This window comes from Leptodactylus fuscus, chromosome 7 (genome assembly GCF_031893055.1).
Source record: "Leptodactylus fuscus isolate aLepFus1 chromosome 7, aLepFus1.hap2, whole genome shotgun sequence".
NCBI classification, from domain to species: Eukaryota; Metazoa; Chordata; class Amphibia; order Anura; family Leptodactylidae; genus Leptodactylus; species Leptodactylus fuscus.
Genome location: NC_134271.1, coordinates 105,186,752 through 105,210,472, shown reverse-complemented (window position 1 = coordinate 105,210,472; position 23,721 = coordinate 105,186,752). Strand labels below are relative to the sequence as shown.

The following is a 23,721-nucleotide window of genomic DNA, read 5'->3' as shown; positions in this document are numbered from 1 at the left end:
ATCTGCCACTCAATTGCACGTCACACATGTACAAAGACATGAAAAGACCTGACTGATAAGACAGAAGACAAGACATCAATCCTGAAGTTCATGCATCAGATCATTACAAGGAGAATACAGGGGGCTCTGCAGACACACTTGGCTGTTACTTGGAAGGGAGTTGACTTCCTGAAGGCTCGCTGATCTGTGTGATGTCACCCTCTGACGGAGACCTTTTCTTTGGCTGTGTAACTGGGAAAGAGGCCCAAGAAATCGGGGAATCCAATTACTACAGGAATTCTATTACCAAATCTGATAGCGTCACCATTACAGACAGCAAAAGATTTATGGGTTACCCTGAAACTGTACACTAGTCATAAATTACAAGCCCATATAATACTTCATTAATAAATTCTATTTGCTTTTATAGAAATACTATAAATATACTGTGCATAGAAACATAGCCATGACATACTGAATGCTAAAGGGGAACTTTCAAAGATAACCCCTATTATAGCATATGATCATCAGAGAGGTGGGTCTACTGTTCTACTGAGGATGGTCATACCAATCTGACCTTGGGCACGGAAATAAGCAAATGCAAGACTAGCAGTGCAATTTACAATGCCCAGCTAGCATCATGCATTGGCCCGTTTAGTTAGACTAGGATCCATTCATAATACTCACTGAGTGTCGCTGCCAATAGAGGGGTTCTGGGGTACCAGGCATAGCAGTGTAGTACAAAGAATCAGAACTGATAAACCACTGTTATCCCTGCCCTGATAGACTCCAAACCAACAGCTTCTTCACTACAGTCAGTAGTTGGGTGCAGGGCTGGGGTCAAGCAAAGCCACCTACTGTCATGGTCAGATATAAGAAATAGAAGACGTAAATGTCCTCTAATTGAGGAATAAAATAGTGATATTACATTTAAAATCATTTTTATTTCAAACCTAAAATGGGTCACTTTTTCCTGACTCAGACTTACAGCCCTGGTTGGGGGATGAAGGCTGCATCAGAAATATCCAACTCATCCAACCTATGCCAGCCCACTGACCTTATATACAGTGACCCTACAGTCTAGTCTACAGGGAGGAGCAGCTGAGTGGATTGATATATGAAATATTTCCCCACAAAACTATATAAGTTGTCTTTGCCTTATTTATAAGCTTAGAAGGAGTCCCTGAGTCCAGTGATATACAGAGTTAGCTGTCAATCACTGATAGCTCCGCCCACCGGACTCAATGACTGCTTCTAAGCTTAGAAACAACAGAGAAATAAATGAATAAATCACAAGTTTTGCTGAATCTTTTCCCACAAAACCATAAATCTATCGGCTCAGCTCCTCTTGCTCTATAACATTGACGTCTGCAGATTACATTGTGTTTTCACGCTGACCGCTTCCCTAACATGAAAAATCAAGAGTAAAATTAAGATGTAACCTATAAGCCTGAATATAATGGAGATTTATTTTTAAGTTAAAACCTTCTAATTACATTGGTTGCTCATTTACCTTGAAATGCCAGATGACATAGCCTAGGTTCACACTAGCACTGGGCTCTCAGTGGTTCCGGTCTGCCGGGGGACCCAAATGACGGAGAGAGCCTGTCCACTAACACACGTAATATTGATAATAATGCACATCAGCCACAGATTGCCCAATGCTGCCTTTCATATATAGGAGAAAGCAAAAAAGTGGTGAAGGGGGAGGGGAGGGGGAGGATTTCAAGAGTAAAGAACACAAGCTACTTACATCCCAATCGCCAACTGGAAGCACAACTTGGCGATATTTATGGGGACCATCAGCAAGCAGTGATAAGTTGCATACAACTATTGGAAAGTACATCAAAAGTGCACCTACAGATACGAAACTCCTCTACTACTATCAGAGGCTGCATCATACACAATTTCCTATCAGACTAGCATTATTTGTTGCTTTAAAGAGAACCTGTCAGGTCAATTTGGGATACTAAACCACCCACAGATACTTATCAACTGGGAATTAGTGCCCCAAATGGCCCTGTCATAAAGCTGTTAGTGCACGCAATAAAAAGAAATAAACCTTTATACTTAGGTCCAGTTCACATCTACGTTTGGGTTTCTGTTAGGGGAGTTCACTTGGGGACCGCCCGAACGAAAACCTATCCACATAAAAAAAAAGAGGTTACCTAAGCAAACCCACGGTCCCCATAGATTATAATTGGGTCCGTGTGGTTTCCACATGAAAAATGTGGAGAGAAAAGTGCTACTTGCAGGACTAATCTCTCCGCATTTTTCTTGTGGATTGGCGAATGGAATGGGCGACCGCAGACGTGAACCGGGCCCAAGGCTTGGTTCAGATCTGCATTGAGGGATTCTGTTCCCCTCTATGCAAGAAAAATGCGGAGAGATTAGTCCTGCAAGTAGCACTTTTCTCTCCACATTTTTTAAGAGGAAACCACACAGACCCAATTATAGTCTATGGCAGGGGTAGGGAACGTACGTCTCTCCAGCTGTTGCAAAACTACAACTCCCAGCATGCATACTTGCTCTGCTGTTCTTGGAACTCCCATGGAAGTGAATGGAGCATGATGGGAGTTGTAGTTTCACAGCAGCTGGAGAGCCGAAGGTTCCCTACCCCTGGTCTATGGGGTCCACAGGTTTTCTTAGGTAACCTCTTTTTTATGCAGAATAGGTTTCCGTTCAGGGGGTCCCCAAGCAGACTGTGCAAACAGAAACCCAAACGCAGATATGAATTGGACTTTACCTAGAGAAGAATCTGAAGAGTTCCTCAGTGAAGAACTGTGCTGGCACAGGGAGTACATCTTTGGGGTAAGTATAAAACAGCTTCTTTTTTTTTTTTAATATTAATAATGCTAGTAATGGCTTTATAACAGGGAATTTTGGGACACAAAACCCCTGGTCCATTGCCCAGAGAGGTTCCCTTTAGTTCTAGTAGATACAACTGTATCCATCTACTATGGTAATATAACGAAACATAAGACACAAACGCAAAAAGTAAAAACTACTACTCCTTGTCTGGACACAGACTGGGCAGGCACAGTGACCTCTGCCATGTGACGGATACAATGAAGTAGCTGACCATAGATAAATACTGAGCAGCTTCCATCTAGAAATTAAATCGGATACATGGTATCTGGGGGACGCAGTACAATTACAGATGAACACAATTACTGGGCCGCACATTTACATCTTGATGATTTCCCATGACATGTGGGCAGCATGCATTTCTCAGCCCATTAACCCCTGACTGGTTATGGATCTCTGTTATAGGCCAGACATCAACAAATAACCTGTGTGGTCTATGAGAACATGCAAAACTGATTAAACCACGCCAGCGTTCTCAATTATTTCCAGAAACAGGGCTGTGCTGCAGCTTTAGCTCTGCATCTATTGCAGGAAAACTATCCAAATGTGAGGTCAGTCCTGAAAGGCTGGAGCACACTGTATAACTAGGCAGAAAGTATGGGACAGCTGAGTGACGCTAGGTTCACACCAGCGTCTGGACTCCGTTCTCAGGTTTCCGTCTTCTGCATGCAGAAGACAGAAACCTGTCACGCCGAGTCCGGCCGTGAGATCTGGTGAGCGTTTTGAGCTCTCCGCGGAGAAACAGTTTTTTTTTAAAACCGGACACAGAGTACTGCATGTCCGACTCTGTGTCCGGTTTAAAAAAAAACGGTTTCGCCGCGGAGAGCATAAAACGCTCACTGGCGCACACGGCCGGACACTTTTCAAACCTATTCAATTGAATGGATTTGGAAAGATTCCGGCAGGTTTCCGTCTCCTGCCCTGTTTTGTGCAGGAAACGGAAACCTGCAGAACGGAGACCGGGTGCAGATGTGAACGAGCCCTAACAGTGACCGAGGCAGCAGAGAATGGATGACCAGCTCGGAACCACTTGGAGATGGAACTGGGGACCATTATCTAGTCACAAAAGACAGACTGAATCAGAAATGGCTAAATCTTCAGAACCAGGGCTGGGCGATTAATCGAAAAGTAACCAAAACTAATCATCAACTACGATAGCCAATGTGATTTTGTTCACGTTGGGCATTTCAGATCAGTTATTACAACATTTCATGGCCCTATTTGCAGTTTTGTTTGGACTGAACACATCCGAATCAGAACTGCATTTATACTCTGTGGTTCCTCTGTTTTTTATGTCCGCTCACCTCCCTTGGGCCTCCAGTTATTATACTTTGGGGGTCTGAAAAGACCCCAGAGTATAATAGTTTTGGTTAGGCCGTGATCAGCAAGAACAAAATCGCTTTGTGAGTCGAACACATATTTAGACTATAAAAGGGGAGTGCCCTAAGTAATTGTCATTAAGCATAAGCCAGGTAAAATGCCAGATTAATTATCATTTTGATATAGGTCATAAAGAATCCTACTGAAACTGGGGCATTCACCCACCAGAAGATGCTCCTGTTCCCTGGAGGGCCAATCTCTGTTACCATTCAGGTCCATTTTAATAAACACTGACAATTGTGGAACATACTTAGAACTATGCATTGTTCTGTCTCGGTTATTCTTCCTGGAAATATACGACTAAATTGACCATTTGGTATCCGTCTCTATACACCTGGCATTGTTCAGTCTGGTACAGACAGTATAGGGACAAGACCATTTGATAAGTAGCATGATAACCCCTAGAAGCTGAATAACTTGTAACTATTCAAGAGGAATATCAGAGACATTGCAACATAATAATAAGGAAACGTGCTCCAGAATCATTACTTCATGAGCAAGTTTCTCCAGAAAAGTCAGGAGTGCCGACAGGAGCTATTAAATCTAAGTCATATTGGTCTGTCATCCAGCTTTCCCAGAAACAAGCACAACAAAGATATGGTTGACTTTAATAGACACTTGCATCGACTAAACTGTGTGTGTGTGTGTGTGTGTGTGTGTGTGTGTGTGTGTGTGTGTGTGTGTGTGTGTCCAAATACTTCCCACTGCATCCATCTGAAGGTAGAAGAATGAGGGGGTCTATGGGGTAAGAAATGTCAGTTGTAAACAGAACCCTTAAAGATGTTGTGCTACTACAGAAAAGTATGGCCTTGCCCTAGTTTGGGGTATAACTTGATGATCAGTGGGGGTAGGGTCCAATTTTTCATACTCCCACTCTCTATGGGACTGTTAGAGACTGTAAAGTTCTCGGGATTAGTGGGAGTCCCAGTTATAGGACCCTCCGATCAGCAAGCTATGAATGATCCTGTAGGTAGGTGATAACTTGCTATAGTGGCAGGGATTCTCCATAATCCACTTGGCTTACAGAGCGCACTGTGCCGAGGCTCTTCCTAGCTTGTATACATTTGCATAGAGTATTGTGTATTACAATAAACAGCATATATGGAAATCTCAGCGAGCACTGCCAGAAGCAATGCCAGCGCCGTGTGCACGGCCTCGTATATAGTATTTACAATGGTAATCTTTCTTTATACATGTAATTTTCCTGTGGGCTCCCAGTTTCCCATTTTATATTCTCCGGTTCTTCCTCCTCTAATAGTCTACAGAGACCAAACAATAAAGTTACTGAAGCAAGTAAGAGCTCCGCTGACTAATTCAGCAGGAATATTAACTGCGGGCACTTCATTACAGAGGGGGAACACTTACTCTGCCAGCCTTCCCTTTATGGGATGGGACTGCACTAAGTCTGCCCCATCATTCCCCTTCTGATGTGAAAACATCCCACAGCAGCAGAATCACAGACCTCTCTCCTGACATTCACCATGAAATAGCAGATCCAGAACTCTGCTGAACAATCCCTCCGCTATTCCTCTTGGAAATGTGGCAATTCCCCTTATCAATGGGGTGTGTCCCTACACTGACACTATTCACAAAGCAAAGACAATAACCGATTATAGAAATACACCCGACAAGCAAGGGGCAGAAAAATGGTCCAGTACAAGGTTGTCAGCCATGTAACCACAAACATGGAGATAGGAAATCATGAGGAGTCTGAATTTAGCTTGGATAAGAATCAAGAATGACACTTATGGATGTTACAATTGCGACACAATGCCATTTAAAGGATTGGCAAATGATGAAATCCTCTGCTTATATTACCAAATGGACACTATAGGGGAGGGTCCCACAACCAGGACTCTGCCCCCCCCCCCCCCCCTCCTGTAAAAGAGATAAGAGAGCTACTGTAAAACAACGGGCCCACATTTTGGCATACCCAGGTCATCTTTATATTACGTGTGGCATGGCAAACCCTGGCAAAATCAGAAATTTGCAGCAGGTGCCAGCAGAGAGTGGCAGTGAATTCGGAGAGGAGCTGCCGACCACCCCTTACAGCTGCTATCTGGCCGGGATCTCACAGTAGTCCACACCAAGTCTCTTACTCTGAGTAATCCCTTCCTTCTTTTTCATCTGTCAGAACAGTATACCATTCTGCGCCACAAAACATGACCCTAATAAAATCTACTTGTGATCAGATCTATTTTAACTATATAAAAAGCCTCCGCTCCAGGCAGCAGTGAAGTCACAGGATCATCAGGCTTCGGATTCTTAAGGACACAGCACAAAAAGATCTGTATGTGTATAGGTCAGCTCTTGAACTGGAAGCGGCTTTATCTAGGACTATACAAGACCCCCTCTAATATTAAATAAAGAAAAAAATCTGAAGTGTAGAAAGAGACTGCATTGTCAGACTGCAATAAGGTTTTGACATAACGCATCTTAGAAAACGGGAACATAGGTGGTGCCTGAGGTTTCATCTATACACGACCTCCCGACACTGTTCTGAGCCTGGCATTACATCCTGTCAAACACAGAGAATGGAGTCACATCCATCCATGTGACGTGGCTGGGACATGACTAACAGTGGAACAGGTAGCAATTTACCAACTGGTGTGGTAGCATTGCATGTCTCTTATGCTGTCAAAACATGTGGCCGCCATAACTACTATTGAGTCAATGGAAACACAAGCAGCAAGACTTGCAGGTGTGACATAAATAAGGTGTATAGACACAACTTCAACTCAATGAAATGACAAACACCCAAAATTGCATTAAAAAGTGGTCTCCTAGAGGCGTGGTCTTAAAGGGAGTCTATCATTAGAATTCCTTTTTTTTTTTTTTTTTTTTTTTTAACTTAGTACATGTAGAAATAGCATTAAGAAAGGCTATTCTTCTCTTACCTTTATTGTTCTGATCCGTGCCGCCATTCCTGAGAAGTATCTTCTTTATTCCTTATGTAAATGAGTTTTCAGACGGCACTGGGGGCGTCCCCTGTGCTCTTCGAAAACTCTCCAGCAAAACCTCCATCTTCATCTCCCAACCGCCTCTTCTCCCATGTCACCTTCGTGTCTGCATCCAAAAGCGCTGACTACACATATGAAAGTGGCCAACAGACATGCGTAGTCGGACATTTATCTGTGGCTGAATAGGAGAGACCACAGGAAAATGCCCGACAAACATGCACAGTTGGCCCTTTTGGATGAAGACACAAAGGTGACGCGGTAGAAGAGGCGGTCCGGAGAAGATGGAGGTGCCACTGGAGAGTTTTTGAACAGCACAGGGGACGCCCCCAGTGCTGTCTGAAAATTCATTTATATAAGGAAGAAAGATGATATTTCTCAGGAATGGCGGCACGGATCAGAATAATAAACGTGAGAGAAGAATAGCCTTTCTTAAAGAGGTTGTCTTTTAGAGAGGTTTCACTGCAATTACATCCAGCCAGCCAAAAGCCACTATAGGAGACCGAATATATATGTATGTATATATATATATTTTTCTTTTTTTTACTTTTCAGTTTGCATTAGTAAAAGAGAACTTTTCATCACCTCCAAAAAGTCCAGTTCTTTACATCATTTAATGGCTGCTGCTTTTGGTTCAGCTGGAATTCTTACTCTAGCCCCCACCATCCCTGGGCAATCAATGCTGTTAGTTTTGGTGCCTGATATGCTATTTAGGTTCTGTACTGTCAGGAGGGCGGTGTCAGGCAGGAGCAGACAAAGGGTGTGTTTGCTTTCTGACATTGGCTACTTCTGATTGGTGCTCTGAATCACACCCACTTTCTGACACCGCCCTTCTGACAGTACAGAGCTTATATAGCACATCAGGCACCAAAACTACCTGCGCTTAGTACTCAGGAATGATGTGGTGGGTGGGAATCAGTAAATTGGCACCTATTAACAGAAGTTAAAAACTTGAATTGGTGAAGGTGGTGGAAAGTCCTCTTTAAGTACATTTTAGACCTATATACCTTTTGACCACTGGTACTAATTTCCATTAGTAGAACCTGTATAATCTAGGACAGAAGCAAGCACTATATATATATATATATATATATATATATATATATATATATATATATATATATATATATATATTTATATATACATACATACACGCTATATGCAGGTTCTCCTCCTCGTCATGATTTTTTTTTCCCTCAAAAGGAGTTCTCCAGTTTGGACAATTCCTGCTTACCAGAGGGGTCACTTGACAATATATGGTCCACAATGGGGTCACCCAGCTGTGTGCTTCAGCAGTCAGTTGAAGGAACCTGTCAGTATGTGTTTCATTTTCTTAAAGCACCACCATGTGAGGTATTAAGCATTGAATAATGCCCATTCAGTTGTTTGTGTATAACAGGACAGGCCCTCCAGAGTGAGGGATGCTCTTTGTAATTGGCTTCTAAACAACAGATCAGGATCCCCCACCTCCGCCATTAACATGAAAATGAGTTTGGGAAATTAAATCATCCCTTTAATTTCTAAATAAAAGAGAGGCCTCATAGACTAGACTGTAATATAGATCCATACACACTTAGCAATTATATGCCACATACAAATCTATATACCTCTGTCTGCCTCTCATTTCATATACAAACAAACCAAATTGTCTTTTTTGTCACGTTCCATATAAATCTGACAAATAAAAGGCATACTACGTCATACACCTTGCCAGGCTGTTCTTTAGACTTACTGGGAATTTCTCTGTAATAACATACCATATAGCGGCAGCACACAGCCACAGGGACCCTCTCTCTATACGCGCATCTCCGCTATGTGTATGAGGCCTGTGTAGTGGTGACCAGAGACCTGCACTCATATTCACATGCAGAGATTAACAAACACATCAAACAAACACATTAACAATTTCATTATCACAGACACTTGGTGATTATATAAATAGGTCAGCTCCAATGGATGATTTAATTAAGAATAATTACACAACTATAATTAAGAAGGCAGATGGATCCTATTGGTGTGAAACAAGACATGTGATTCTGTGACAACTAGGCTTCTGGATGGCTGCAGCCTCACAAAACTCATAAGCTCAGGTATAGGCGAGATGACAACACCCATGTAGCTTCAAATACTGTGACATTAATACACATTAAACAAATGCTCAGCTCAGGAGAAAACAGTTGTCATAACTGCGGGGTCCCTCATAAGTGGAAACAGTAGCACCCAGTTTGCAGTCCATACCTAATGTCCACCTAGGTAGGAGATTATGCCAGGACAACCCCTTTAATTGTATCCATATTCCTTTAACTAGTGATAACTGTTGTTCATTTACATTCATGATAAGATAACGGTGGCTCAGTGGTTAGCACTGCAGCCTTGCAATACTGGAGTCCTGGGTTCAAATCTTGCCATGGACAACATCTGCAAGGAGACACACACACTTCAAAGATACACAGGTAGGGAATATAGATTGTGAGCTCTATATGGGACAGTAACTGGCAATGTCTGTAAAGCGCTGCGGAATATGATGGCGCTATATAAGCATAATAAATAAATAATAAAGATAAGGTTATGGATCAGTCCATACACTGCTTCAAGTAAAAGTCAATGGAAGAGAGAAATCAAGAGAGTTGTCAGCAGTTTTACTAACGCCCTATTCAGATGACAGATGTAGTAAACGGCCCCACTTTCATGGATCCCTTATAAATTTGAGTCAATTGAGGGCTCTGTGAAAACAGTCAGAAATAGAACAGGATCCATTTTGTTTTTTTGATAGCCCCATTCATATGTTTTGAATTGAATACAGCAATGTGACACCCATAACAGGGTTTGTTTTTTTTATCATATGGACGTTAAGCCTACATTCACATGGCTGACGTTAAGGCACATATCACTAGCCCATATCTAGAATATATCATTATGTAATTCACCAATATAGCAATCACCATTAAACTGAAAACCTTTGCTTTACTGCTTGCTACCATACAGGTGAGAAGTAGAGTAACATGTGAAAGGCATTAAAAAGCAATTAAAAACCCTGCACAGTTCTTCAGCAAAAAAAAAAAAAAAAACGATGTATAAATCCAGCTTCAAATTTTCAGATTTTATAGGTAAGGTCTATCTTTAGTTGTACTCCCAGAATCATCACCAGCCAGCAAAATGACGACTGATACGCCTTTACTTTAGTTCCTCATACAAACATCCATAGCACATGGCCTTGCCTGGTACTGCAGCTCAATCCTACAGAGCTTCTGCCCCTTCATTTTACCAAAAGCTGACTGTCCTGAAGGGGGCTCTCCACTGACCATAAAATAATCCTATAAAAACCCTTTAAAGAGTTCATACATATAACTAATACTGCAAGGATCCATAAAGTCACCTGCAAATTGTCATAGGCCCATACTGTTTGTTTTGTATTATATTACAGCAATATTCACTGAAACAGACATGCATGTTTGGCAGAATTAAGTGTTTATGGCCAGACTAAAAGGTAGCCATACATAGGTCTGGTGATGACGTGATCTCCGCCTCTTAATGAGAGTATATACATGCTGGGGCAAAAGAGGATTGTGATTGATGCCAGCAGAGCAGGGGTTCCACAATGATAACTTGTTCACGGGCCATTGCCTAAACTACACTGAAATTTCCTTGAGATAGTAATTGAAAAGCAGTTTTCTAAGGAGGTGATCCTCTTAAAGAAGATGGCTAGTATACATAATATAAAGTCCTCACTTCTGACCAGAATTACTGCACTATATAGTGTTCCATGTAAGGCGATGGATACAAGTCACTACAGGTCTATGTAGTCACACTCTCCCATACGTCATAAAGCGACAAGCATGGAGACGATATGTAAATGTATTAGCAGACCCCACCGCACACACAGATGACTGTGACTCAATACTGCAGAACCAGGCCAAAACAAAGCTCTTCTTCCCATAAAAAGTATTTAGAAATAATTGACCTTGTACATCTTCTTTATGGGCAAGTTCATACGGAGGTTTTTGCAGGAAGATTTTGAGGCAGAATCCGCTTCAAAATCCTCCTCAAAAAACGCCTCCCATTCATTTCAATGGGAGTCAGTAGCAGTTTTTCCTCTAGCTGAGCAACATGACCTATCTTCAGGCAGATTCTGCCTTGAAAAACCCATTGAAATCAATGGAAGGCAGAAAAACGCGACACGGTTTTTGCAAAATCCGTATTATTTAAAGAGAAGTTTACAGGTCCATAGAGTGTGCTGGAGCAAAAGAACCACAGCAAAAACCGCATCATGCAAAAAAAACCAGTTTCCTAATTCCTGAAGCAGATTTTTTCACCTTACAAAAAACTCCACGTGAACATAACCTATCTCTACGTTACTAGTAAAAATAGCCGAGTGCTGTGCTTTTCTTCAGACCCCAATTTCATGATGGGTAGGGGGTCCCAGCAGTGGAAGACCCAGCAATAAGACACCTTTCCGTGGGGCTCCACACAAATCTGATATTTCTGGCCTATTATAAGAATAGGTCATCAGTATCTAAATCGTGGACAACCTATTTAACCTGAATGTGAACATAGCCTAAGAGATTGTGCAAGTTTTGTACATGTATATTTTTAAGAATCTCAATCTCTATAAAGGATTTTTTGCATATTTACACATCCTGTATAATGGGAACGATCACACTGCGGACATACTGTATGTGGTTGCTGGCACACATGACACACTCACTTACCTTTAAGCAGAGGCAGAGGCGTTAACTCTATAGGCTTGCCCTGAGACCTAAACTGTGAAGAGCTCTGTGATCTCTTCTGCCTGGCTTTTCTGACGGACTTCCGTGAAAATCCGTCTACTTTATCCACTGATGGAGGAGTGGTTGGTGCTGAGGACATATCCCTACTGAAGACAAAAAAAGACAGAAGTAAGGGTCAGTTGTAAAATACACTAAAATAATGAATTTCTACTTTGCATTCTACATTAAAATTCATCGCTAAATTTGCACTGAGTATTCAAGTGTTAACAGAGTTGTCTCAGGCTTTCACCAGAAGGCTAATATGTTCAACTGCTGACATTGTGACCATCCCAAAAAAGCAAGTGAGATTTAAAGGGGTTGTCTAGGCAAAAACGGACAACTCAACTTTTAAATCAGCTGGGGGCATTGAAAAAAAAAAATGTAAAAAATTCATACTCACCTGTCCCCAATGCTCTGGTGTCCTCCTGGCACGCTCAGGTCCTTCTGCTGAACGGATCTCTTCCAGAGTTCCACTGAAGCTGCTGATTGGACCACTGAGGCCAATCAGCGAATGGCATACAATGTCACTACCTGTGACATCATGGTTCCTCTTCCTGAGGCCAATCAGCAGCTTTAGTGGAATTCCAGAAGAGAACCAGGAGAAGTCGCTGGAGCAGAAGAACCAGGATGCGCAGGGTGGACACTGGAGCATCGAGGAAAGGAGAATATACATTTTCTTTTCCCCACTGCCCCAGGTGATTTAAAAGTTAAGGGTGCTGTCCAATTTTGCTGGACAACCTCTCTGAGCTGACCATACACTTTAGATAGAGATATATATATATATATATATATATATATATATATATATATATATCTACCAAACCAATGATTTTGATGGGCTGGTTAACAATTGAATGTGTATTGGGACCTCCCAAACCTCCCTAGATAGCAGATTGACAATAGACGGTCCAGTCACAACAAGATCAGTGTGGCCACCTTGGATTAAGGTTTTACTTTTATGCCATTTCTATGTTCCCTTTAATACATGGTGGTTGGACAAGGTACAGTATCAAGGATGATCGAGAGCAACACATATTAATGGGCCAGTCTCTGCAGCTACGAGAGAAAACATGATCGACTGCGCATTAAAGAAACAGACGACCTGCAAACTCCTAAGAGCAAGCCTGTAAGTTTGTCTCCAAGATTTTCAATTGATAAATAGGCTGTCAATGTGTGGTCTGAGGGGACCTGACACCACCAAAGATCACCACAATAAAGGGGCTTTAGCTGCAGACCCCCAACTTGCGGCTGTCCCTGGTACTTCAGCAGCCTAAATTGAGTGAAAAGGGCTTGTTCTGTGGATCATGGCAATGCAAAGGAACATTTTCTAGCCACATGTTACAAATAACTACTAAAAAGTTTCACTTGTGGAAATTTTGCTCCCTTCTGGGGCCATATGCTGCAATATAGCTCCGAGCTATGAAAATCACTACATTTGCATGTATTGGGAAAGAGTTATAAGCTACCAGACGACCATTGTAAATACATACCACATGGTATAGATAGATGCTCAATAGTCTATCTCTTAATAGTCTATCTCTCTTAATAGTAATAATCTCTTATTACTAGAAGATGTCAGGTTTTAAGTAGACATGCACAACTGGCCATAATATGGACAAGCAGAGTCAGAATGTAGTGCCCATACAAGTGTATAGGCCTTTGCACATAGGACTGATTCTAGGGAGAATAGCCCCATATAGATTTCAATCGACAGAGCAACTTGTGCCCTATGACCCTTGTGCCATGTTCCTGAGGCCTAAATGAAACACGTATTTAGGAAACTGAGAATCTTGTGTGAATCTAATGGTTTTAGCCTGTAAAATGTATAATGAGTAAAATGTTGTACAGTGTATAACTACAATAGGAAAACAGGCTTCAAAGGTGACTAAACAATGACAATAATAATAATAGTGATAATAATCGTGGCTTGTTTTGTTGCTCTACATCCACAGACAGCTCTGGACTCTTTGCATTAGCCACAAATGAATCATATAAGTATTACTGTGCCAGAAAGTTTTTTACTGACAATGCACAATTGGATATCAACTAAAGAAGAGTATCTGGTAAAAAATCCAGCAAGGCTGTGTGCAGGAGCCATCCATTTACAGTCTATGACATCCCGTCAGATCAGGAAAGATTTCCCATACAAGTGCAGAGCAGTATACGTACAGGGGAGAGTGGGGCACATAACAGGGCGCATGCGTGGAGCTCTGTATGGTATCAAAATAGATGACAAAAGAGGGGAAAATCTGTAATAGATTGGCAGTGATATTCATTATTATGGGAGCCTTCCCTCAATATATAGATACCGGGTTTACCATTTGCAGCAGAGAAGCGGAGCACATAAGGATTTATTCACACAAACAAGTTTCTAATCAAAGTGCTTTAAATTATATACATTTTTTAAAAAAAGAAAGAAACTCCATGCATGTGTTATTCTGGTCTATACTCTGTACCAAACTGGCCCATTCAAGTCATAAAAAAAAGAAAACAGCCAGCACATGGGTGACATCAGAGTTATGTTCTTCGCTGATCCATTACGAAACAAGATTGGGGGAAAAAGTGAAACTAGGAAACGCGGATTACAGATGACATGAAAGACAGACATGTGCAGGTCCCTGTTGCATCTGTATGTTACAAGACTGCTTTTTTGCGGTTGGGGGGTTCATGAAAGTAGATGAGAAAATAGACGCACCATTTCCATCATCCATAGACTGGAAGGGAGAGGATTCCCAAGCGTCAGACTTATTGCAGAAATCTCGGCCACTCAAAATCATATATCTTAATGGGGTCATTTTGGAGGCAAGGACATGTACTTCTGCAAGCACTATTGATACGAATAGGACAGCCTCGGAAATTTCTGCAATAAATTAGCTGCATGTGAATTCACCCCTATATCATGGCCTCAGGACACGAACTGCAATGTGTGATCACAGCATACACGTCGCATCATCCAATGCTTTCATCACTATGGACAAAAGGATAAAGCGGACAAATGTACAAACCGGCCCGACAGGAGTGGTGCAAGAGTAGAGCAGACTCATTCATTTTAGGTAGGTCATAGGCATTTTCAGACCAGCCTTTAAAAGTACAGATGCAGAAAACACTCATGAAGCAAGAACAGCACTTCCCCCACCTTTATGACCTCATTTTTTCTCTACTTCCTTTGCTTTCGGCATTATTCTAAGCAGTTTTTGGCATGTGCTGAAGATCCCTTTGCACTCATCACAGGTGATCCGACAACATGTGACAACCTGGCACCAGACTTCCTACAGTATGATGTCATGCCAGGACGTTCTCTGGGGTTGCAGCAAACTTTCTATTGTTTTTTGTTGTCTTCTGTGATAATACATCATTGTAGAAGAGAACTGAACTGTGAATCAGACCTTATATATTGCGGATTTCTTTGGGATTGTGCCATTTACTCTATTGAGGAGGTGGAATTTACAGTAAAAAATACCACCCACATTAATATATGCAGTTAACCTGGGGATTGCTCAAGGTTACCTGCATGAACCTGACCTGAAAGTTTATTACACGAGCTGCCGGCTTTATTGCTTCCCGCTGTCAGCTTGACTCTGGGAAACCCACGGTTGACCCTTGGTTGTACTAACTCAGCCCTGAGCAAATCTCTGGTGTCAGGTGAACAATTCGCCAAGCAATTTGTTGGTGGCACTTAGTGTAAATGTCTCTAAAGGATGTGTCTGTGGGTGTATTGCTAGGTCAGTCCAATAGAAATTGTGTCCATCTTTCTCCTAACCAGACAAGCACCAAGCAAGTGTGTGTGTGTGTGTGTGTGTGTGTGTTATTCCTTTGCACAAATTGATTTACAGACAGTTGCCATTGTGACATACATGATATTTGTTTGCCATTTTTATACCATATACATCCTATTATTATTGTATTAGCACTACGGCGCACACTTTATGTTTAGTCATGTACTATTAATATCGATTTCAATAACATATGCACTAATGTACATGTCTGTATTGACATGCATGAAATCTGCTGTTTTCTGGTCCTCCATCTAGTACTTCGTTTTAATTGTTTTTATTGACAACCTTCCTTTGTGTTTAAAATAAAATGTATTTATTGACGTAATTATTTCGTGTTCTATTTGTGCTGTATTGATCTCTCTATAGGGGTATGGTCACATCTATCATGTTACCCCTACATCACACTTTCTTACACCCCTAGCTCTGACTTCTAGGTTTTAATAAAGCTTACATTTATTCGGAGATCTACTCACCCCATATCATCCTATGATCTATTTGGATACTTCATTAGCGATAGGATCTTTTTGACATTCCCTTTTTTGTGGTTATCTATAGGAGTCCAATGAGTAAGGCTGGGCTTTTATTGACCTAAATCAAAATTATGATCAACTGAACATTTTACCTCAATTATGATTAATGAATGATTATTTTAAGGCACACCCCTTTTGAGAAGCCACACCCCACCACTGAATTTTGATTCTGGTTATTCATGTGTCAGCAATCCTGACTGGATAATGATGAGGTAGGGACATTTCCATTAGCCAATGGCAGCACAGTATAGGATGCCAAGGAAGAAGAATTGAAATAACCAATGTTATTGCAAGTTCACAATAAATTAGCTGACTTACGATTTTGATTATTTTTCGATGCATTTCTCAGCCCTAACAATGAGCTCTAGAGCTTCGTGCACTTGTACTGTTCTTCAGTGAAGCTGGAGATGTACACTCCAGACATCGGGCACATGCGCACTGAAGCCAAGGTCTAGCTTCACGGAAGAACTGCACTGGTTGAGGAGCACAGCCGATGGGCGAGTTATAAAGCTCCAGATTGAGTTATAACAGGGAAATTTGGGACACTAAACCCCCCCCCCCCACAGTCCATAAGGACCTGAGTGTGGTATAAGGTCCCAAATTGCCCCAACGCTTCACTGCTATAGTAACTCACAGTAGGTTATCCACCAGTGAACTCACATGTGGTCGCGGCTTTAAAGGGGTCTTGTCCTCACACGCCTGCCAGGGAAATGAACTGCTCACTACTTGCTCAGAATTCTGCTCTCTGCTCATAGAAGCAACCCCAAGTGGTTGATGGTCCCCACCCCCAGGATGTCCATAAGACATAAGCACTGGGGTTGTGTTCATGAGACCCCTCAAGACTACATAATTCCTAACAATATTGCCTGCTATCGATAATATATATAATATTCTGTCTCATCTCTGCCTAGCACGAGGTAAACTGCAGCACCCCCTTTTCCTAGACACAGCACTCATCGTGGCCAGGAGGTATGTCGCTATTTTTTAGCACAATTCTGGATGAAAAGCAACTTTATTATTCGCAGGATTTGTGGATCCCTATTGATGGCATTCTTACAACTTAATAGCTCTTTTAGAAAACCTGTTAGGCTGAGGCCCCATGTTGCAGAAACGCAGCTTCTTTTATTGCAGATTTTGCTGCGTTTTTTTTTAGCCAAGTCTAGGAGTGGTTACAAAAGGAATGGGACATATATAGGAAGCTCTTATGCTTAATCCACTCCTGACTTTGGCTCAAAACACCGCAACAAAATCTGAAACAAAAAAAAAAAAAAAAAGATACATTTCCACAACGTGGGGCCTCAGCATTACGCTAGGTTCACACTAGCGCCCGGAGTCCGTTCTGAGCTTTCCGTCTTCTGCATGCAGAAGACGGAAAGGTGTCAGACCGGGTCCGGCCGTGTGCCCCGATGAGCGTTTTATGCTCTCCACTGCAAAACCGTTTTTTTAAACCGGACACAGAGTACTGCATGTCCGACTCTGTGTCCGATTAAAAAAAAAAACGGTTTCGCGGCAGAGTGCATTATTCTTCACCACTATAAATTTGCATGCCTGCATGGGGAGGCGCTGAATGCATCTCTTAACCAAGACCCCAAAATAACAGGCAGGATTATCAGCAGCACCAGCGCAGCTACCTAAATATAAAGCAATGTAAACCCTCCGCTACTGCTGTTTATCTTACATATATAATCCCAGCTTAGGGTACAGCATTTACAGAACAAAGGTGAAATCAAAGCACTAAAAATAGCAACAAATGTTTCACTAAAGTAGGACCCTGAGGAGTGGCTGTGAGCGCAATATAAAATGGCACTATTTCACCAAGGAATCTCCTTTAGGGAAGGAACAGATTTTACCTCATTTAATAGGAATCCTGGACTTCCATTATAAACTTTTTTTTTTCTTTTTAATCTACAAGCAACAATTCAGATAGCTACAGGATTTCTAAGATGTACCTATCCTGAGCAATGTAGTGGCTTTAGGTAAAGGAAGATTGTGTGTCCGCACACACACACACTTTCCCTGCACCTTGGTTTATTAGCTCTTCCGAGGATAGCGGCGTCGCTGGAGATTTCTCTCGCAGCATTGTGGACACCCCCAGTGCTGTTTGAGCGCTGGGGACACCACCAGTGCTGCGAGAGAAATCATTTGCATACAGAAGAAAACTGGGATTTCTACCAAACGGCAGCTCGGAAAAGTTATCTAAAGGTAAGAGAAGAATAGCCTTTCTTAAGGCTATTCCTATGTGTTATCGAGAAAAAATAGCATTTTAATGATTGAATCCCTTTAAGAAAAGTGGACATCTGAAGGAGTGTGCCAGGCTCCAACTGCTGTTTTAGCGGTGCACCTTTCCGTTGTTCTGGTCCCCCAACAGACGCAAACAATGGAAATGCAATACTAGTGTGAACTACCATAAGATTATAAATAGCAAAAGCAAATGAAAAATTGCAAAACTCCAGCAAAAAGAAAAACCTGTGAATGCTTATTAGTCCATACAAGTACACTGATGTGGTATAATACAACTTCTATTAATACCCGGCACCAAAATATTATTAGCAGCAGATGCTTTAAGTCTTGTAAAGTGTGTTGTGTGGCCTTCAAGGAGAGGACATGTTTTTCCAGGATGTCTGACAGATGTTAAACCAGAATGAGATCTGATGAATTTGGAGGCCAGCACCTTAAAGGCTTGTCATGTTCTTCAAACCCATCCTGAACAATATTTGCTGTATGGCGGAGCATCTTACTTTAGTGAAAGAGGCCGCTGCCATTTGGGATAGTCACTACCATGAAGAAGTATAGCTGGTCTGAAGCCATGTTTAGGTACTTACATTGTCTGTGCTGGCCTGGTGCCATCTCTTCCCCAGGTAGGAGATACATGCACCCACTATCCACATAGTATTAAGAAAAAAATAAAAAAGTGAATCAGGCCCCCATCTTCTATTACTCAAGGGTCAAGACCTAATGCTACTTCAGGTGCATTGGTGATAGAATTGGGTCAGCAAGGGCACTGTCTGGACTGAGGTTTGCGGTCTTATATGCAGTAACCCATGATATTCGGTGAGCTTTTACACTTTTCTATCGGACACCGAATAATGAATATCTAGTATCCATGACCCTGTGTATAATCCAACAGTTGCCCTTCCTTGGACCATTTTTGGCAAGTACTAAACACTGCATAGTGGGAACACACTACATGACCTGTCATTTTGGAGATGCCCTAGTCCAGTCTTCTAGTCATCACAATTTGTTCAGTACCTTCCAATACAAGGGCTCTAGTAAGACTGAGGTCAGTGGTTGGATGCAGTGGTTATATCTCGCTGACCAGACATCACTGCTGCTGCCCTGAAAACAAAAACTGTTACTTCACTGCCACGATCAGAAGAGATTCCAATAGATTTCCGGCCTGTAATATCATATGCACACCAGGTTAACATTACATACATTCACAACAACGGTGAATAGTAAAACACTGGTCACTGCAAAGAAAAAATCCATATCATCTAAGCATAGCCATAGCTTCTGGGCCTCAATACCATACATTAAGTGGACCTCCACCTACCATGTGCTATTATACTGATCTCTTCTGCAGCAGAGGGTTCTTGGAGTAACTGCTACCTACCTCTTTAACACCTATTGCTATGCATCTATACCTCAGTCCTGATCACTGACCCTTATTAATAGAGATTTATCTAATAATCCAACAGGAGAGGCTCCAATATACAGTAGTGATACTGCATATAATGGGAGAGAGGTTCGCTATGTGTGCTGGTGATCGGTGACAATACTTCTTTAGTGTATATTTAGTAACACTTTCTACACCTGCCTTATCAATTATTAAGGTCTCTTTAAAGACACTGATAGTGTAATATTTCTTAACCCCTTGCAGTCTGGAGCATGCAGCAAATGTGTAACCAAGCTGTTCATTCAGGAGCATCAACACGTGATAAGCAGCAAACATGATCTTCCTGTCATTGCAGTTTCCACTGCTTGCCATGCATCTATGCTAGGTATGCAGGAGGGCAGGACTACCCGAGCCATCATGTGCTCATATGTAATGGGGGACACAAGTGCAAGAGGTGGATAAAAAAGACTGACTCTGCAGAACTGGGAAACAGCTCCCAACCAAAATAACCTGAATAGCAATACATAAATCAGCATCAGAGCCTGGTGCAACGTCACATGTAGGAGAGTACAGGCTGAAGATCAGCACTGGCCAGCCTACCACATTACTAGGCCTAAAGTGTCCAAGACCATTATAGTCTTTTCCTGTATCTCTATACAGACCATGACGGCTGAAAATTAGGGACATAAGACCCCCAAATCAGTTCATGATTCAAATAGTATCATATGTTTGAGGAGCTGTACTATACATTATACCAGGGATATAAGGAGTGGGTGGGTGGGTGAGCAACCAAGGTCAGCATGTGTCTCCTAAGCCACCAGTTGCCTACCAGGACTGTGTAGTTAGTAGGCCAAACCACCAACTCTGACTCTACTGTAGATGGCTGAAAGAAGCATCAAAGCTCCTGTAATACAGGAAAAAAAACAACTACTGTAACAACTGAAACTCTATGAAAGTAAACCTGCAACAAGCTCCGCATCCAATTCAATACACAATATCAATAATTGTACAATAAATAATAAGCATTTTAATATGAAGTCAGAGTCCAACCAAAACCAGCCGGACTCCAGCTCTAAAGCCATGTTGCTCACTGCTCTTCTATATTTCAGGTTGCTGTGAAATCTTATGCGCGTAAGAGAATATTTTTGCGTCATATTGAAGGGTTTTCTTCTGGAAATTAATACTGGTGTTTGGTAAGGGCCCTAGAGGCTGGACCACCAACAATATATAGAAACTGCAGGCCCTTCACTGTTTACACCTGACGGTATGGTTGACAGGGCCTAGTACTGCAGATCACCCCATTCACTTTATTAAAGGGATTGTTCAGGATCTGAAGGCCTATCAACATGATCATGGTTGGTCCTAACCTATCATCTGATGCAGCTGCCAGAAGCCATATACTAAGTATACAGCTCAATACACTGCAGTTGTAACACCAGGAACTGTAGCTCCTCTCCCATTCACTTGAATAAGAGCAGGCCTACTTCTGGCCATATTCTTCATATGTGGCTTCTGGCGGGCGCTTCAGCAGATTGGTTTGCGGATCAGACTCAGGTCTATCTGGATAGGTCATTAGGATCAAATATATTCAGATCATTTAAAGATGTTTTCCCATAAAGTGCAACAAAGGGCCCAAGGTATTTTCATTATTGACGGGGTTCCCAAAACAACGATCAACCACTTATCCCCTATTATGAATGGGGAAACCTCTTTAAGTGTAAGTGTACAGGTCAATGGACCACCATGATCAAACACTGAGACTATCTTAGAGACAGGCCATCAATGTAAAAGGGCTGCTCCAGCTACTATTTTTAACACATGCAGAAACTGAACTCTCCATTCACAGGATCCAGAGGAGAGTCTCAGTTCATGTCCTCAGTGTTCCTTATCCTTGGCTAGCACATGGGCTATGAAGCCAATCAGTAGCTGAGTGCCAATTTGTTCTGATTGGCTGACGCACTGATGTCAACAAAGACTGGGGAAGCAAACTATACTGGAGCCTTGACCAAACAAAATGTGATTATTTTAAGCCCCTGGAAATTTAACAGCCCCCATTAACACCTCAGAAAATCCCATAAGGAACTGCATTATAAACATTCCCAATAGTACCCTGGTGAAAGCCAATAATCCACATTGCAGTCACTGTATAGGGCAGCCTGTATTCTGCAAATACTATACAGACTCAATGCAATTAGTGCAATGATCACAGAAGGTTATAACATGCAAAAACCATTTGCTACAACAAATATATTGCTGACCACCTTTCACCACACCCCCTTGACAACGTGCAAGAGTCAAAGAGGCATCCCCCATCCTGAGTTTCCCATTGATTTTACGTAGGATGTAGGTTGTTAGAGCAACCAATACACACAGCCATGTAAACAAGAACCCCCTTCCGAAACAAACCCTGCTTATCCCAGCTGACCACACCATGTACAAAGTATAGTGCCCTAATAATAAGCAGAACCTGTATCAAGGAAGAACTAGTTTCAATTAGAACTTTTTTTTGTAATATATATATATATATATATATATATATATATATATATATATATATATATATTATATGTATATATATTATTTAGACAACAAAGCACAAAAGAGAGAGAGGAATTTTCTACCACATCAATATTTTGTACAATATACTCAGAATATGAATATATATATATATATATATATATATATATATATATATACAAATGTAGTTGCATAATATATATATAGACACATCCATATCTGCACATCTTACACTTCAACCATACAAGCAGATGAGCAGAATCTAGCTCTAGATAGCTCCACACTGTATACACACTCATACAGTCCACACATATAGAGGCAGGAAGCAGGGGGAGGGCAGTGCCCCCTATGGCACACACACGGTGCTGCTCTCAGGAGCAGGAATGTGGCTGGATTACCTTGGAGCTCTTAATAGGGATTAGAGATTTTGCAGGGGGTTTCCTGGTAACCGGTGTTGCTGGCACAGAGGGTTCTCCCTCCCTCCCTTCCTTCCCTGTGGGTTGCTTTGCTTTCAGCCTAGGCCTCAGTCCTCAGCGCTTCCCCCAGCAGCAGCTTGTTCCTGCGAGCCCGGGATAATCCTCCTCCGTTCACAATCACCTCGAAAATCCCTGGTAAAAAGGGAGTCACATTCCCCGGGCTTGGGCCTTGGCTGCGTCTGTCCCCGGGGGGCAGAGGGAGAGGAGCGCTGCTGGGTACGGTCAGGACTGTGCCCCCCTCTTGTCAATTTCCTCTCTATTGTCAATATCACTGGGCTGAGTCCATGGCACACAGAACACAAACACAACCTAACCTGCTTTGATCCTTAGCCCCGCCCACCGCTGCACTGACGAACGGGTAAGTTCAAAAGGAGGACGCCTTGTGATTGGCTGCGGCGCTCTGCTTCCACACCAGCAGAGAGGCGAGGGCCCAAGCCTAGCAGGCTAGTGTGAGAGCGCAGAGCACTGGTGAAGGGACTGTGGGATTGGTCGGTGCGGGAAGTGCCCGTATGGTAGAGGGGGAAGGGCGGGAAATGCTGTGCAGGAATGGGGTGTTGTTTTCACTACACAGGGGGAAACTACTGAGAGTGAAACTTCATAGTAGAGAGGGCTGGCCCTGTGGCTATTGTGCGGGAACTACAAGTACCACAGTGCCCTGCAACTCAGGCCTGCTTCACGGTCAATGTCTGTTTGTATGAAGCAGTTTTGGCCAATAAATAATACATATTGTGTAATGACCACTATGTCTCTGTTACACAGTGCAAGCAATTGCTGCAATGCATTTAAGGGGACCCAGCTCTTAAAGGGGAATTCTTTAAATTCTCCCTTTGATGTGGGATTTGGGGTGCATCTGAGC

General features: G+C 42.2%; 1 protein-coding gene across 1 annotated transcript in view; it reads right to left on the bottom strand.

Annotated features, from left to right (window-relative positions):
• The window catches only part of PPP2R5E (protein phosphatase 2 regulatory subunit B'epsilon), a 74,664-nt gene extending 51,444 nt beyond the window's left edge, over positions 1-23,220 (bottom strand). Inside the window, exons 1-2 of the mRNA XM_075282776.1 lie at positions 22,788-23,220; positions 11,894-12,057 (exon numbers count right to left, since the gene is read on the bottom strand). Of these exons, the coding sequence (XP_075138877.1) occupies positions 11,894-12,050 (157 nt within the window). The 5' untranslated portion in view covers positions 12,051-12,057; positions 22,788-23,220. The remainder of the gene's footprint in view (positions 1-11,893; positions 12,058-22,787) is intronic.
• Between the last annotated feature and the right edge of the window lie 501 nt (positions 23,221-23,721).